The sequence below is a fragment of the Botrytis porri genome, assembly GCF_014898465.1.
Source record: "Botrytis porri strain MUCL 3234 chromosome Unknown BPOR_003, whole genome shotgun sequence".
NCBI classification, from domain to species: Eukaryota; Fungi; Ascomycota; class Leotiomycetes; order Helotiales; family Sclerotiniaceae; genus Botrytis; species Botrytis porri.
In genome coordinates this window covers 499,676-515,027 of record NW_024066077.1, presented here as the reverse complement: position 1 = coordinate 515,027, position 15,352 = coordinate 499,676, and the positions used below count along the sequence as shown (strand labels likewise).

Here is a 15,352-nt window from a genome sequence, read left to right as displayed (position 1 = left end):
ATTAAGGAATTGAAGTCTGCCTTCTTCATACTACCGGAGCAACCTTCTTGAGAGACTTTCAACTAGGCCAGGTAAGCTACTGACCGAGCCATTAATTTTTATCCTTAGTTGGACCTCGGCTCGGTCCCCGCGTTTATAGAATCCGGGGATCCTTCAATCCCATAGCTCATTGACTCCAATACTCCTCTTACATACATATCACTTCTCTCTCCTGTTTAAATCTGTTGTGTTGTATTATATTCAATAAATTCGAGAAATAACCTATTTCGAACAAACAAAACCCCATCCATAACCCGAAAGACAATCTACAAGATGCGTGGAATTCAAATCCAAGAATACGTCAAGGTAAGCTTTCAGAGAGAGCTCCTAAGCTTTCATCTCTTGTCTCTTTTCATATTTATGTATATCTATGTAGCATACTAATCAATTGTTACAACCTAGGGACCTCAAGATCTTAAAGTGACAGATTTACCAGATCCAGTACCAAATCCCGATCAATACTTGATTGAAATTCATGCCACCGCTACCAATTTCTATGACCTGCTTCAAATTCGCGGGAAATATCAACACCAACCTCCTCTACCTTGTAAGACATTTCTTCTATCTGTCCATTAGGAAACAATTTAGAAGCCATCATTACCTATCAGTTCCAATCTCGTATCTCAATTTCCCAACCTCTCACTAACCCTCAGCCTAGGGATTTCCGGCTCAGAATTCAGCGGTACCGTTCTCTCCACGCCCTCATCCTCCTCATCTCCTAAATACAAAGTCGGAGACCGTGTCTTCGGTGCCTCTCAAGGCGGTTACGCAACCCTCGTCTGCGCCCAAGAAGCTTCTCTCTATCCCGTTCCCGACTCCTGGTCTTTCTTCGAAGCAGCCGGTCTGTTCGTCACCGCTCCCACATCCTACGGCGCTCTCGTCACACGCGCGAACATAAAATCTGGAGACTATGTCCTTATTCACGCTGCTGCTGGTGGAGTTGGTCTTGCAGCCGTGCAGATCGCAAAGGCATTTGGCGCAACTGTTATAGCTACTGCTGGCACGAAGCGAAAGTTGGAGGTAGCACGAGAATTTGGCGCTGACCATGTTATTGATTACGGCGATGCTTCTTGGCCAGATCAAGTCAAGAAACTCACACCAAACAACAGAGGTGTAGATATTGTATTCGATCCAGTGGGTCTAATCGACAAATCGACAAAATGCATACGCTGGAATGGACGACTCCTTGTGATTGGATTCGCAGCCGGGAATATCGAGAAAGTGGCGATGAATAAGGTTTTGTTGAAAAATATAAGTATAGTGGGATTACACTGGGGAGCATATGTACAAAATGAACCGGAAAAAATCCAAGAGGTATGGGAGGGTATTTTCAAATTGATCAAAGAGGGAAAATTCAGGGGAACGGTCTTCAGAGATAAGGAGTTCGTGGGGTTGGAGGATGTTCCGGGAGCATTGGAGAGTTTAGGGGGGAGGGGGACATGGGGCAAGGTTGTTGTGAAGGTCGAGAAGAATGGGAAAGAAGGGAGGAGTAAGATTTAGGCGAGGGAAGGGAAGAATTAGAGGTCGTTGGATGATGGAGGGATTGGGGAGGAGATATGTTATTAGCGAGAATCTACTCGAGTAGGGGTCGTAGTGTATGTTTGTGTGTGTGTTATACAAACTAGACTAGACTACATGACCGGTGAAATTACTAAAGAGATGGGTTCTCGGAAATTGTCTCGAAGAGAAGGTACTTCAAACGAATTCTTGGCACATAGATTGAAGAGTTACAGTATCAGCTCACCAGAATTACACGAGTACACAAAACAACTACTACAGGTTTTTTGGGAAATCGCAACGACCTATATCAAAATGACGGTTCATACACGCATCCTCACATCCCATCACCATTACATCATACGATGCAAGACTATCTCAAAAATTGCATGTCATAGATAATCCTATTCTCAATTATTCATTCCAGAGTTCGCTATCTACACTCATCCATCCATCCAGTCATCCATCATATCAATAAGTAGTAACAAATGAATCATATCGTATCCAAAAATCCGCGCCTGCTACCAATTTCCATTCCCATTCATAATTTCCCAGAATCATTCGCGAGAATTTTAACATCTCTTCGACTAACATCCAGCCATCCTCTCAACGATCCCAATCAAAACTCTAGAAATGTTCTTTCCAAAACGAGAAATTGACATCGCGAGTTGTCGCATTCTTACATGCTTTTTTGATGGAGCGGGCTGCTACGTTTGGTCCTAGTCAGAATGTTAGTATCCATGTTCAAATCAAGAATGTATCGGAAAGAGGTGTGAAGAGGAAAATGAAGCAAAAACACAAGAGGATAATACATACCGCAAAAGTAAACCCCAATATTAGTTTTAAAATCTCCCTCCAAACCGGACAAATAAGTTTTGTCCATAATTCCATCTCTCATACCCTCAAACAGTTTTGTAAAATCCGGTCTTCCGAAATTCGTCCTCGATTTCAATTCAGTCAATGGGTCGACATCCGCACCAACACTGTTCAATACGATATTTTGCGCCGTATCAATATCCAATTTTTGAGTCAAATAAGTATGGATACGTAAAAACTCTTGTCCGTCATTACCGGGCTGCGATGCTGCTTCTTGAGATTGTGCTTCCAGGGACGAAAGAAGGACTTGGAACCATTCGAAGGATGTGGTATCCTTACAAACCCAGATGAATTCTACTCGACGAAGACGTTCGGGAGGATTTGTTCCATGACGAAGATGCCAAATATTTTTGAGGATGGATGCCCATGGTGTTACACCGATACCTGTGCCGATGAGGACTGCGACTTCATTTTCGAAGACATCTTCGGCGGGAGCACCGTAGGGACCATCTATGCGGATGTCGGGCATCTTTTGACCGTTTTCGAGGGCTACTTCGTACATACCATTGGGATCAACACCGTCGTAGAGTTTCGCTTGTGCAGCACCCGCTCCGAGGGCGTCTCCAAGGGTTCGGGTAAAGTCGCCGACTTGACGAATGTGAATAGAGATGTAGGGGTCAAACGGACATGATGTGATAGTGAATGGATGCCACTGTTCACGGGAAACAGATGGGACGTTGAGGAAAAGCCATTGCCCTGCCTTGTACTTCATGGATGGCTTTCGAAATTGAATTTCCATGGCATCTGTAATTTGTTAGTTTCGAATGATGATGGTTAGGATGTAACATACCATATGGATGACGAACGACTCTAACAATTTGAGTTTCTCTTCTACTTCTGATTTCACGATACACACGCTCAAGGAAGTAAAGTCCACCACCCCAGAGCTCCCATCGCCATCCTTCATAACCTAAGCAATGTCCCCAGAAGTTCTCACCATCGAATGGAGAAAATGGGTCTGCGGTATCACGGACGAAACATCCCGTAGCGTGTGTGTACATTCCAAGCAAGAATGGAATAAACAAATGATGCGTGTACCAAAATGTTTCGAAAGATTGTTGTCTAATCTTAGCATGGGCAGTAGTATACATCAACATCATGCATAGTAACATAATATGACCTGTGATACCACCAGCTTCGGTATAGTGAATTTGAATTGCGGTCACGGGTCTGATTTGAGTCTTTTCGACGTTGAAGAAACTGCCTGAATGTTAATATTTAAATAGAAATAGGATTTTGTAATACTTACTTCACATAATGGGCAGCTACGTGAAATATGGTCCAGAACAACAAAGAGTATGCTACTTGTCGATGAAACCATTGAGACTCATCAAGTGGTAAGAATTTGATCTTTGGTCTGATGTATCTTAAGATATTGCGGCACATGGGTAATAAGATCAATGCAACATCTACAGACAACACGAGACCGGCACCTCTCGATATCCATACTGAGAATGTAAGAGAATTCAACCCCGAGAGTCTAGGGTCACTAGCTTGCTTCCACCTGTATAACTTGTTAGCGGAAGATATCAAATATATTGAAAGCCGAACTCACCATCCAAAAGCAAACAGGCCAATGTGAGAGCCGTGGAAGAGGAAATTGAATAGCAACTTAGTTCCCCTAGTCTGCTCCTTCAAAAACTGTACAGCGCCCATCTTTTCTATATCCAATTATGCCAAAAATTAAAGGTCGTCCAGCGACAAGATCGACGAAGAAAGTTGAGTGAACCCGTTGATCTTTTTATGATTGACTGAAGGGACCAAAATTTCCGACCTCACGTAGAAATATTAAATATTGTATTTTTCCCCCCAAAAGAATTGTGTTAAAAATGAATGTTCATAACAAGAAAAGAATGATCTGAGCCAGCAGCCAAAGGCTTGGAAAGCTTGGGTAGAATGTTTGGAGAGAGATGTCTTGTCCTTCTACAACGCCGAGGAAGGAGAAGATAAAAGCTAGGGTTTGTGGGCGAGTCTTGAGTGATAAAGGTTGTTCGTTGGGTCTACCACACTAGTCACTTGTCCTTTCAATGACAGGATAGTTATGTTGTGAGAAAGTCTTGTTGGGTTCGAAACCAACGCTCGTACAGCCGTTTGTTGCGGGCGCAAATCTAAGAATTCGGATGACAGGTTTTCCTTGAAAGATCCCAGTAAAGCTGTACAATAATATCAGATTTTCCTTTTCAATTTCCTATTCGATATGAAATCCAAGGAAAGATGCCGTTGATCGGTACGAAAATCACTGTATTTCGAGAAATGCCATTCGAGCTTTTTTTCTTTTCAATCAAGTAGGAGTAGATGGGATGTAACAGTGCGTTTCGCTAGGTATGAGACGGTATCAGATCGATCCAATATTTTGATAATCGGAAGCAGGCTATGGTTTCGGATGGTACGGGGGATGAGAAGATATCAATTGAGCTTGTATAGTAAAACTTTGCTGGTTGAGTTGAGACGGGTGCTGTTGCAAATAGCCTCAGAAGGATTAAAGAAGCGATGAATGGTGTTGCAAGAATATCCGATCTTATCTGGACGTTTGAACAGGGGCCTGAGAGGGGAATAGATTTGTCTACCGTGCTTCTTTTCTGTGAATCAAAGCCGGCTTTCCAAAAAGGTTGAAGATATTTTGTAAAATTTCGGTAATGTGATTACCAAGATTACCACGATAGATACTGAAGGGTTTGGATCATGAGTGAATCGATTTCGTGAAAGAAATAGAAATGAGAAATGAGAAATCAAAGTCGAAGTCGAAATCGAAGTCGAGGTTTTCTATATTGAGAATGGCTACTGTCACCCGCGTCTGAATTTGAATAACAAGGGTATCAAGGGTATCAAGGGTATCAAGCTACCCCAGGCGCTTGACAGTCATATTTCATTGGGTGAAAGTATTGAGAGAAGCAGCACTTATGCACGAGTCCTGGTCGTCTGCATCAACCCATCTGGTGCCTCGTTCCACAGAAGGTCTCTTGCTGGGTTTTCACCAGAATAGCTCACTTGGATCCACCAACCTAAGATTCCATACATGAGCCAGTACAAAGTACCTTCACCGCGGAGAGTGAATTTGTTAGTTAGATGTCAACGGTTGTTGTGTCGAATGCTTTTACCCTTGTTTGAAGATAAGATGCTCTGGGGTAACTATTCTCGGCTGAATTTGTAATTCATACACCAGGTGTACACGGATGGGTGTGCAGGACGGGGAAGCTATGGAACTTGATTTTGTGGTGACATCGTTCATATACTAAACCAGTATATGTAAGGCTACATTGGTACGATGTAGTCAGTCGACTCTGTAATCGTAGATCTACGATAATCAGTCTTTGCCTCAATCATTTTGGCATCATAGTCAAGCTTTGTTCAGATCGAGTTGTTGACGCACGAAGCTGTCATATATGGCTAGTTGAGCTCAACGTTGAGTCCCGGACTGGTAGGCATTTGATCAAGGCTGGGTCCATAATTAGGGCTGGGCAGAAAGGTGACCATGGCAAAGTCCATATTAGGTACCGTCAGAAATAACCTGAGAATGCCATTTTACACTGTTATTGAGTGAAATTGCCGTCCGAACCCCGATGTTCGTTCAACTACTCCAGTGATATTATTATTCGTTTTCCCGCCATTTCGCCGTTCCTGCAGGTCCCAAAAATGCAAAACCTTATCTTGGGTGATGTTGAAATCACGTGATATCAACAGTTTCAGAGAGGTCGGGGCAGAATTGATGGCGAAGGGGCTGATACTTCACGTTAGTTCGTTGCCGAGGGCTTATCAAGTATTGGCGTTTAATTCAAATCCGACTAGAAGGCACAGTACAAAGCACCAAACCAAAGCCAGCCATGCAGTGAGTGTGTCATATTCCTTATCGGCGCAGTATTCAGGGAGGAAATCATAACCAACCCCCCCCCCCCCGGGGAAATTCTAACAGTCAATTGGCAAAAGTATCGACTTGAGTCTAACTTTGTACCGATAAATGGAACTGGCAAAGTCATTTTGCCAGATTCGAGGTCGGAGAGCCGACATTCTATGTCGTTTCAGAACTGGTTTGGAAACAGTATTTCGTCAACAAGTGCACGTTCATCTAAGGGGCCGTCGATGAAAGTATGTTCCCTGTGACTTTACTAACCATAACTTGAGAGATGGAGATCTTGCCTCGCTTGCTTCATCGACAAAGGGTGCACACGACGGAGACACCATGTGTAGATAGAAAATCTGTATATAGATTTGAATTCGAGACTTGATGATCAAAATCTTCTCTCGTGAATTCCTCGGCATCGGCAAAAGGCCATAAACACACCACGATGACCACAGGCGAATTTCCAATCACTGGAGTGCATCACAAATGGAGAATTGCCATGCGTGAAAGAGCTGAAAGTTCCAGGATGTCAAATACGTTGTCGTTGATATAGCGTATGGACATCACTAGCTACGTATATCCACCGTAGACAATAATACAGATCTCAATGTTTGTCCGAATAACTCCATACTCAGCAGCCAGTCGTGTGTTGAGAAAGTTGTGACTCAGTGATTATTCGGTCATATTTGGTGTGGCTATAGATAATATCTGGACCCCTAGAGTACTGTATGTAAATCCTTCTCTCAGGACAGACGACTTTAAAGACAATACTGGTCCTTCCCACTGAAAAACAACTGCAATACTGGTGACCCTTTCCCCTGAGATAATTGATTATCAATATCCGTCGTTCGTACCAAGTCCTACATGAGAATGCCAGACTGTATTGTATGGTATTGCTTGAGCAACGCAACCATATATAATTTCCAATTGTAAAATTACAAACTTGGGTTAGAGTTCAAAAAAGGAGAGTTGAATCTATGGCAAACACACTTGGATATGCTGGATCGATTCTTTGCATGAAGAGCAAGAATATATGAAATGAGCAATTGGAGGATAGCAATGCGGGAGCCAGAAGCTTTTATTCAATGATAGCAGATAGACAGGAACTCCGAGAGCAACAAGCATGGAACAACCACATTACACAACAGCAGGCAGAACCTGCAGTAGATTTCGTTGAAGTGTTATCATCAGAACAAACATCTGGCCGAGGACTTGAATGGATGGATGGTTATTTTTGTATGTCTATCAAAGTATTAATAATTTGCCAAGTGGATCAAATCGATGCAACCAATGTTATAACAAATGCCACGTTCCCCGTGGGCTCCATCTGTGCTCCATCACAGCATGATGACATGTAAAGCTTGAGGTCATTAGTGTTCTTCTTTCAGATGTGTAAAGTGATGAGGTTTCTTCGTGTATGGAGGTAAGCAGATGTCAATTCAAGTCTTTGTTGATGCCTCGTATGTTTTCAAAGCGGCGAAAGGACAAGAAAAAGAATGCGTGGTCAAGAAGGCTGAGTCCACTAATTAGGAAGTTTAAAGCCTTACGTTTTACCGTTCCGATTTAGCGCTTGTTAATTGGAACGGGCGTTTCGTAGCGAAGCCGATCATCTATCTACAAGTGACGATTTCGAAGTAATTATTGACACTTGACGATATACCAACTGCCAAACTTTGTGCATTGAGCGTGCGAATCTGGTCTTTTCACAACAGGCTCTTGCATGCACTTTCTTTCACATTCGCTGTGCTAAATATCATTCCTTGAGATCTTCTGTTATCAGCGGCCACCGTTGCGCCTGTAAGGGGGGTTGATAACCAGGGTCGACTCAACTTCAAAATGGTATGGAATAACAAATCCTTTCTTGCATCCTTCAAAAAGTTGGCACAATTAACAATAACCATTGAAACAGGGTATCAGTCGTCGTCCGAAGGGGAATAATAATGCCTCTGGCGCAGAGAGTGCCCCGTCGGGGAAGCCGAATATCCAGAAGGCCCAGTTCGATACAACCAAGAAGAAGGAAGTGGGCGTGTCAGATCTTACTTTGATCAGTAAGGTCTCTAATGAAGCAATCAACGAGAATCTTAAGAAGAGATTTGATAATAAGGAAATCTATGTATGGCTTCTCTTTCGCGACGAGCGAACATGGATACGGGAGGTTTCCCGAAGAGGACGAGCACTAACAGTTTTATGTAGACATACATTGGCCATGTGCTTGTTTCTGTCAATCCTTTTCGAGATTGTGAGTAAAATAGTACTTCTTTGAATACAGATATCTAACGCTTCACAGTGGGAATTTACACAGATGCAGTCTTGGACAGTTACAAAGGCAAGAATCGGCTGGAGGTCAGTGAACACCGAACCCACACATTGAACACCTGCGTTTCTAACAAATATCTAAGATGCCACCTCATGTCTTCGCCGTTGCCGAATCTGCCTACTACAATATGAATGGTTATAAAGATAATCAATGTGTTATCATTTCAGGAGAATCTGGAGCGGGAAAGACCGAGGCAGCAAAGCGAATCATGCAATACATAGCCAATGTTTCTGGAGGCAGTAACTCATCCATTCAGGAGATTAAGGACATGGTACTGGCGACGAATCCATTGCTAGAATCTTTTGGTAATGCGAAAACATTACGGAACAACAACTCCTCTCGTTTTGGAAAATACCTCCAACTGCAATTCAATGCGCAAGGTGAACCGGTGGGCGCGGACATAACAAATTACCTTCTCGAGAAGACGAGAGTAGTCACTCAGATCAAGGACGAGCGGAATTTCCACATTTTCTACCAATTCACAAAAGGGGCTTCGCAAGCATACAGGGAGAATTATGGTATTCAGCAACCGTCGCAGTATCTTTACACAAGCAAAGCCGGGTGCTTTGATGTTGATGGAATTGACGATCTCGCCGAATATCAGGATACTTTGAATGCCATGAAGATTATTGGTTTGTCGCAAGCTGAACAAGATGAGATATTTCGCATGCTAGCTGCTATCTTGTGGACTGGAAATATTCAATTTCGCGAAGATGAAGATGGGTATGCTGCAGTTGTTGATCAATCAGTTGTTGACTTCCTGGCATACCTGTTGGATTGCGATGCAGGTCATGTTATTCAAGCTATCACCATTAGAATTCTTACTCCTCGGAACGGGGAAGTTATCGAATCACCCGCGAATGTTCCTCAAGCGCTGGCCACGAGGGATGCTCTCGCTAAAGCAATATATAACAACCTCTTTGATTGGATCGTGGAGCGTGTCAACAAATCCCTTACTGCTCGGTCAGCGACATCGAACTCGATAGGTATTCTCGATATTTATGGTTTTGAAATTTTCGAGAAGAACAGTTTCGAGCAGTTGTGTATCAACTATGTCAATGAGAAATTGCAACAGATCTTTATTCAGCTAACACTGAAGACTGAACAAGAGGAATATGCCCGGGAACAGATCCAATGGACGCCAATCAAGTACTTTGACAACAAAATTGTTTGTGATTTGATCGAGTCTACAAGACCACCAGGTATATTTTCCGCCATGAAAGATGCCACCAAGACAGCCCATGCCGATCCAGCCGCATGTGATCGTACTTTCATGCAGGCAATTGGCGGAATGTCAAACCCTCATCTGACCCCTCGACAAGGCAATTTCATTGTCAAGCATTATGCTGGTGATGTGAGCTATACAGTAGAGGGAATTACAGACAAGAATAAGGATCAACTTCTCAAGGGCTTACTCAACCTGTTCGGACAAAGCAAAAATCAGTTCATTCATGAACTATTCCCCCACCAAGTCGATCAGGACAACAGAAAACAGCCTCCATCTGCCGGTGATAAGATAAAAGCCTCGGCAAATGATTTGGTGGCAACATTAATGAAGGCAACGCCATCGTATATCCGTACCATCAAGCCTAACGAAAATAAATCACCAACTGAATACAATGAAAAGAATGTTTTACATCAAGTCAAGTACCTTGGTCTACAAGAGAACGTCCGTATCCGTCGTGCCGGATTTGCATATCGTCAAACATTTGACAAATTCGTTGAACGATTTTATCTACTTTCCCCTAAAACTTCTTATGCGGGCGACTACATATGGACAGGAGATTCAAAAACTGGAGCAATGCAAATTTTGAAAGATACTAACATACCTGTTGAAGAATATCAGATGGGTGTGACTAAGGCATTTATCAAGGCACCTGAAACCCTGTTTGCCCTAGAACACATGCGTGATCGCTACTGGCACAACATGGCTGCCCGTATTCAACGTGTATGGAGAGCGTTCTTACAAATCAGAATCGAAGCAGCCACCCGAATCCAAAGGATGTTCAGGAAGAAGAGAGAGGGTAAAGAGTTTTTAGAGTTGAGAGAAAAGGGTCACCAAATTCTACAAGGCCGCAAAGAGAGAAGAAGATACAGTCTCCTAGGCTCAAGACGTTTCATGGGTGATTATCTTGGAATTGCAGCAACCACAGGACCTGGATCAAAAATACGCGGTTCAATCAATCTGCCAGCTAACGAAATCACCCTTTTCTCCTGCCGTGGTGAGATTCTCGAGACAAAATTCGGTCGATCGAGTAAACTTAGTCCCCGCATCTTCATTATGACGAAGGCGAAGTTCTACATAGTTAGCCAGCAACTTGTAAATAAGCAGGTTCAAATCGCAGTGGAAAAGGCTATTCCCCTTGGAGCTATCAAATTCGTTAGTGTATCAACTTGTCGGGATGATTGGTTTTCCCTGGGCATAGGCTCACCACAGGAAGCGGATCCGCTTCTTACCTGCGTTTTTAAGACCGAACTGTTTACCCATATGCAAGGAGCAATGCCTGGTGGCGGTTTCAATCTTAAAATAGGGGATTCAATCGAGTATGCCAAGAAGCCTAATAAAATGCAGTTAATCAAGGTGATCAAAGACTCTCAACAGGCTCAAGATCATTACAAGAGTGGTACTATTCACACTCAAGCAGGCGAGCCACCCAATTCGCGATCAAAGCCTTTGCCAAAGGGCAAGCCTGTGGCGCCGAAACCATTCACCTCGGGGCGTCTTATTAAGCCTGGAGGGCCAGGAGGACGACCCTCAAAATTGACAAACGGAAACCGACCAACTCCCAAGCCTGTTCCTTCACCTGCTGCGGCAAGACCTGTACCTACACCTGCTGCAGCAGCAAGGCCGATACCCGCAGCCAACCCTATTGCAGCCTCTATTCCAGTGCATACAAGGAATCCTTCTTTACAATCAGCACAATCTACGAGAGCTGTGCCCCCTCCTCCTCCACCCGCCCCACCTGCTCCTCCCCCGGCTCCAGCATCGAAAGAACCTCAATACCGCGTTCTCTACGAATTCGCTGGACAGAGTGCCAATGAGTTCTCCCTCAAGCAGGGTGAGATAGTGACTGTTCTCCAAAAGGAGACAAATGGTAAGTTTCGTCCATTTATTACGTGGTGATGCCAATTAAACTAACAACAAACAGGCTGGTGGCTCACCAAGAATGTCCGTGGTCAAGGCTGGGCACCCACTGCTTACCTCGAAGAAGTTGCGCCGCCACCGCCACCACCTGTCGCCTCTCGTCCAACACCACCACCTCCCCCTGGACCTCCGAAGATGAACGGTGCAAACGGCGCTGCGGTTCGCTCTAAGCCTACTCCGCCTGCACCGCCTGCCAAACGTCCAGTAGCGGGTAGGAAACCAGCTCCTCCTCCTGCACCCCGCGATTCTGGAATGAGTATTTCTAGTAATGGAAGTGGTAATAACAGCGGTCGGAGCACTCCCACCCCAAGCTTGGCTGGTGGACTAGCTGAAGCTTTGCGAGCGAGGCAAAGCGCAATGCAAGGAAATGCTAAAAAAGAAGACGACGATGATTGGTAAACGAGGAATCATGTGAAACCATGTGATCAAAGACCTTGGCTGACGGGGCGAGATAAGAGAAGCGAGACCAAAGTATATGGAAAGTAGATAGAATGAAGATATGAAGCGATCTTATTGTTCTTTACGTGCAATTTGGCGAGGTTAAGGGGTGGTCTCTTCTACAAAATCCTGTGTTCGCGTGGATATGGGATTGATTGTATGCATCGTGCTTGAGAGCGTTTTCTGATATAGAAAGACAGAGATCGCTAGTTTTATAGTCTTGGGGGAAAGAAAGGGGCGGGCAGGGCAGAGGGTTCTCCACAGATAGAAAGGGAAATGCTTTATTTGTATACAAGTTTTGTTTTAAACACATAGTTCAATTCAATTTGATCAATTGATAGTATAAGTACATTTATTTCTTGGCTTTCTAAGTGAGGATAAGCTATAGGGGTAGGGAGATGTGATCTCCCATTGAAATGGAAAGGGAAGTAGGGAATAGGATTACCGAGCGAGTGTGCAGCCGTAAGTTTGTGGAAGCGGAATTTCTACGTGATCAACACCCACGTTCGTAAACTACGAGATGCTATTGCTAATTCAAAACCAGTAGCTGGCTACTCATTCATGGCGTTTCGTGCCATCTCCAAATCCCACTGCGAACCCTACTCTACCCCCATAGAGATCAAGGAAAACCCAATACCCCAATTTGCACGCATGTATTCCTCAATATGCCCCAAATCGTCAGTGAGCCGGTAACCCCCAGGCAAGCCAAAGAAATGTATCCGTCATAATCGTAGTCTCCATTTCTGCTTAGAGAACAGGGGAAAGAAACTAGTTACGATCTAATCTTCGTCTCAAATTTCTCGTCCGACGCATCAACTTCTTATACTTGTGTTTCTTCATTTTTAATTTCCGCTGTCTCTTCACACTAATAGCCCACATTGTCGCTCTCTCCCGAAGACGCATTCTAGAACGCTCGAAATAACTTCTGGGTGGATCTTCGGATACTATAGGGCCGCTTTCGGCTGTATATGTTACTTCACCGGCTGAATCCGTGAATTCGGTGATCGCGAGGAGGGTGTGGTAGGTACGTTGCTGGGGGAGATACGCTTCTGCTTGTTCGGCGGCGGCTTCTGCGCCTGCTGCAAGAGATTCTTCTGTACTCATTGGGACGGGCGCGGGAGGAGGGGAAAAGGGTGTGTATTTGCGAGCGAACACTGAACGGGGTAGTTCGTTGGCGTTGTCGAGATGTTGAACACGGTAGGAATCGGCGGTAATGCCAGCGCGGAGTTCATCTGTCTCTTCGTTCCATTGCTCTTGGATATTAAGTTGTTTGAGGGACCCTGTGACAGAGTCAAGTGTTTGAAGTGTATTTGATAGGGTGGCTATCACGTCTTGCGATTTGTTCGATCGTGTTCGTGGAGCAAAAATAGCGGCGAACGCTTCGTCGGTAACGACTTTAGGGAAGTTCATAGTGAGGGATATAGGTCTGTGTAGGGAGAAGAATGCGGATGCGGCAATTTCTGCAATAAATAAGTTAAAACCTTTCCTGTGAATGTTTGGAAGTGTGCGAACTCACGATTCGGCGCGATGTGACTGGTACTAGGCACGCTGGGTAAATTGTGCATGGTATCGGCTTTGTTCGCAGAACCTCTTGAAGCGTCTTTTGCCTTTCTTTTCCCCGCTTTCGCAGCTTTCTTCTCGCCATCAGGTCTTGCTTGTGATGGGGATGCAGGAACGGCCTGCCCCTCTGTTACTCCCTTTGATCCATCTGCCGGGCTGGAAGGTTTCGACGAAGAAGAGGACGATAATCTCCGTTGATGGGAACGGAATGAAAGGGCTTGAGAAGTAGCAGCTCGTGGTGCGACATTATGGACAGGAAGTATTATCGGCAGCGGCGGTGCTGTTGAAACAGCTCTTCGAACGGAAGAGGTGAACATCCTTCCTCAAGATAGGTGGCGAGCTGGATTTTTGTCGATATCCAGAAGATATTTGACTTGAAAGTCTTATCTTGGTTTCCTTGTTCCAAAAGGTTGCGAGAGGCGCTAATAATTAGGCGCCAGCGTCAAAGTTCATTCACGTGACAATTTGAATGTTGCGCTACTTTACCTAGTGAGTTTATTAATCCAACACTTATTACAATGTAAAGCTGACTGAGTTTTTTTTGGGTTCCATGCAAAACGTTGAAGAGATGTACTCGATCAGAGAAATATTCATTAGTTTAACGTCCGTTTCACTCTATGAATGCCCATCATTCCATAACCATGAGCTTTCCAAAACTAGATATGGCTACCTAGTAGTGGGAGATGATCAAAGTATGATAATATCGGAGCAGTGAATCCACAACTTCATGCTGGAAGGATTGCATCTAGAGTACCTAGAAATACTAGCTTCGATTGTTCACTGCCTCCTGCAGGATTGGGTTGACAAGACGAAAGTAGTCCTTCGCCTTAAGCCACAAATCGAATGTTTCATACACATTTGTCATTTGCAACAAATCATTCCGTACCCGCACTGTATGTAGCTTTGATTGTGCCAGCCTGAAAGAGTCATTCTGATCTATTCATTCTATAATGCACATTTGCTCGAAGATTCATAGACATATCAAAGTCGACTTAGTCTCGCGAAAATCTTGCCTACTTCGGATCGATACATCTTGATTCATGAAGATTTTTGTGAATTAAGAGCAGAGTAGATATGGATTCGATATAAGGTATAGGTCTGTATCTTCACGAGACGATATGGCGAAGCCCCTCTCACCTGGCGCATTTGATCAAGCCGTGGTACATTATAAAATGAAATCCTGACAAGCGCACCTGCAATTCATTTCCCAGTGGGATATCTCATCTTCCTTCGCAATCTCAATATGCAGCTCCATTTATTGAACTTAATGACCTCGAGAGCTGTGAACTTGCATACCAATAGTCAGCCTATCTATGCCACCACAGTGGTGCGTCAAGCAGATACAAAGTCTTATCATTTCCAAATATATTATGGTAATCGCAAGTTGTCCCAAAAGCGCCAACACTCAGCCATCGTATCTTTCAATCAAATCCAGTGAATCCAAAACAGTAATCCAAGAAATCACCAGGCCCATCTCCACAAACCCGCTCACTCTCTTCCCCCTCCAAAGAAAAATTAGACAGAATCAAAAAGCAAAAAAAGTAATTCATGAAGCAAAAATTCAACGCAGTTCTATCAAACAATTGATCTGACTTTATGAAATGCGGAAAGTGGTCGATTCGAAATTTCATTTAGAACTTGA

The 15,352-nt window shown here is 44.0% G+C and overlaps 4 protein-coding genes across 4 annotated transcripts; 2 read left to right on the top strand and 2 right to left on the bottom strand.

Annotated features, from left to right (window-relative positions):
• Positions 1 to 312: 312 nt before the first annotated feature.
• EAF01_002245 (uncharacterized protein) lies at positions 313 to 1,539 on the top strand (the record flags this gene model as incomplete). Its single annotated transcript, XM_038910497.1, has 3 exons — positions 313 to 345; positions 442 to 586; positions 698 to 1,539. The coding sequence occupies 3 exons, from the start codon at positions 313 to 315 to the stop codon at positions 1,537 to 1,539; spliced, it is 1,020 nt and encodes a 339-aa protein (XP_038773419.1).
• Positions 1,540 to 2,163: 624 nt separating this feature from the next.
• Positions 2,164 to 4,068, bottom strand: EAF01_002244 (uncharacterized protein; the record flags this gene model as incomplete). Its single annotated transcript, XM_038910496.1, has 5 exons — positions 2,164 to 2,255; positions 2,353 to 3,156; positions 3,203 to 3,612; positions 3,662 to 3,916; positions 3,968 to 4,068. The coding sequence occupies 5 exons, from the start codon at positions 4,066 to 4,068 to the stop codon at positions 2,164 to 2,166; spliced, it is 1,662 nt and encodes a 553-aa protein (XP_038773418.1).
• A 4,018-nt stretch (positions 4,069 to 8,086) lies between these two features.
• Positions 8,087 to 12,111, top strand: EAF01_002243 (uncharacterized protein; the record flags this gene model as incomplete). The annotated part of the gene is made up of 6 exons (XM_038910495.1): positions 8,087 to 8,089; positions 8,160 to 8,363; positions 8,444 to 8,489; positions 8,538 to 8,593; positions 8,650 to 11,662; positions 11,717 to 12,111. 6 exons carry the CDS (start codon positions 8,087 to 8,089, stop codon positions 12,109 to 12,111), a joined length of 3,717 nt encoding a protein of 1,238 aa, XP_038773417.1.
• Positions 12,112 to 12,482: 371 nt separating this feature from the next.
• On the bottom strand, positions 12,483 to 14,227 carry EAF01_002242 (uncharacterized protein). Its single transcript, XM_038910494.1, has 3 exons — positions 14,197 to 14,227; positions 13,667 to 14,132; positions 12,483 to 13,610 (listed from the first exon to the last, which is right to left on the bottom strand). Exons 2-3 carry the CDS (start codon positions 14,025 to 14,027, stop codon positions 12,919 to 12,921), a joined length of 1,053 nt encoding a protein of 350 aa, XP_038773416.1. The 5' UTR covers positions 14,028 to 14,132; positions 14,197 to 14,227; the 3' UTR covers positions 12,483 to 12,918.
• Between the last annotated feature and the right edge of the window lie 1,125 nt (positions 14,228 to 15,352).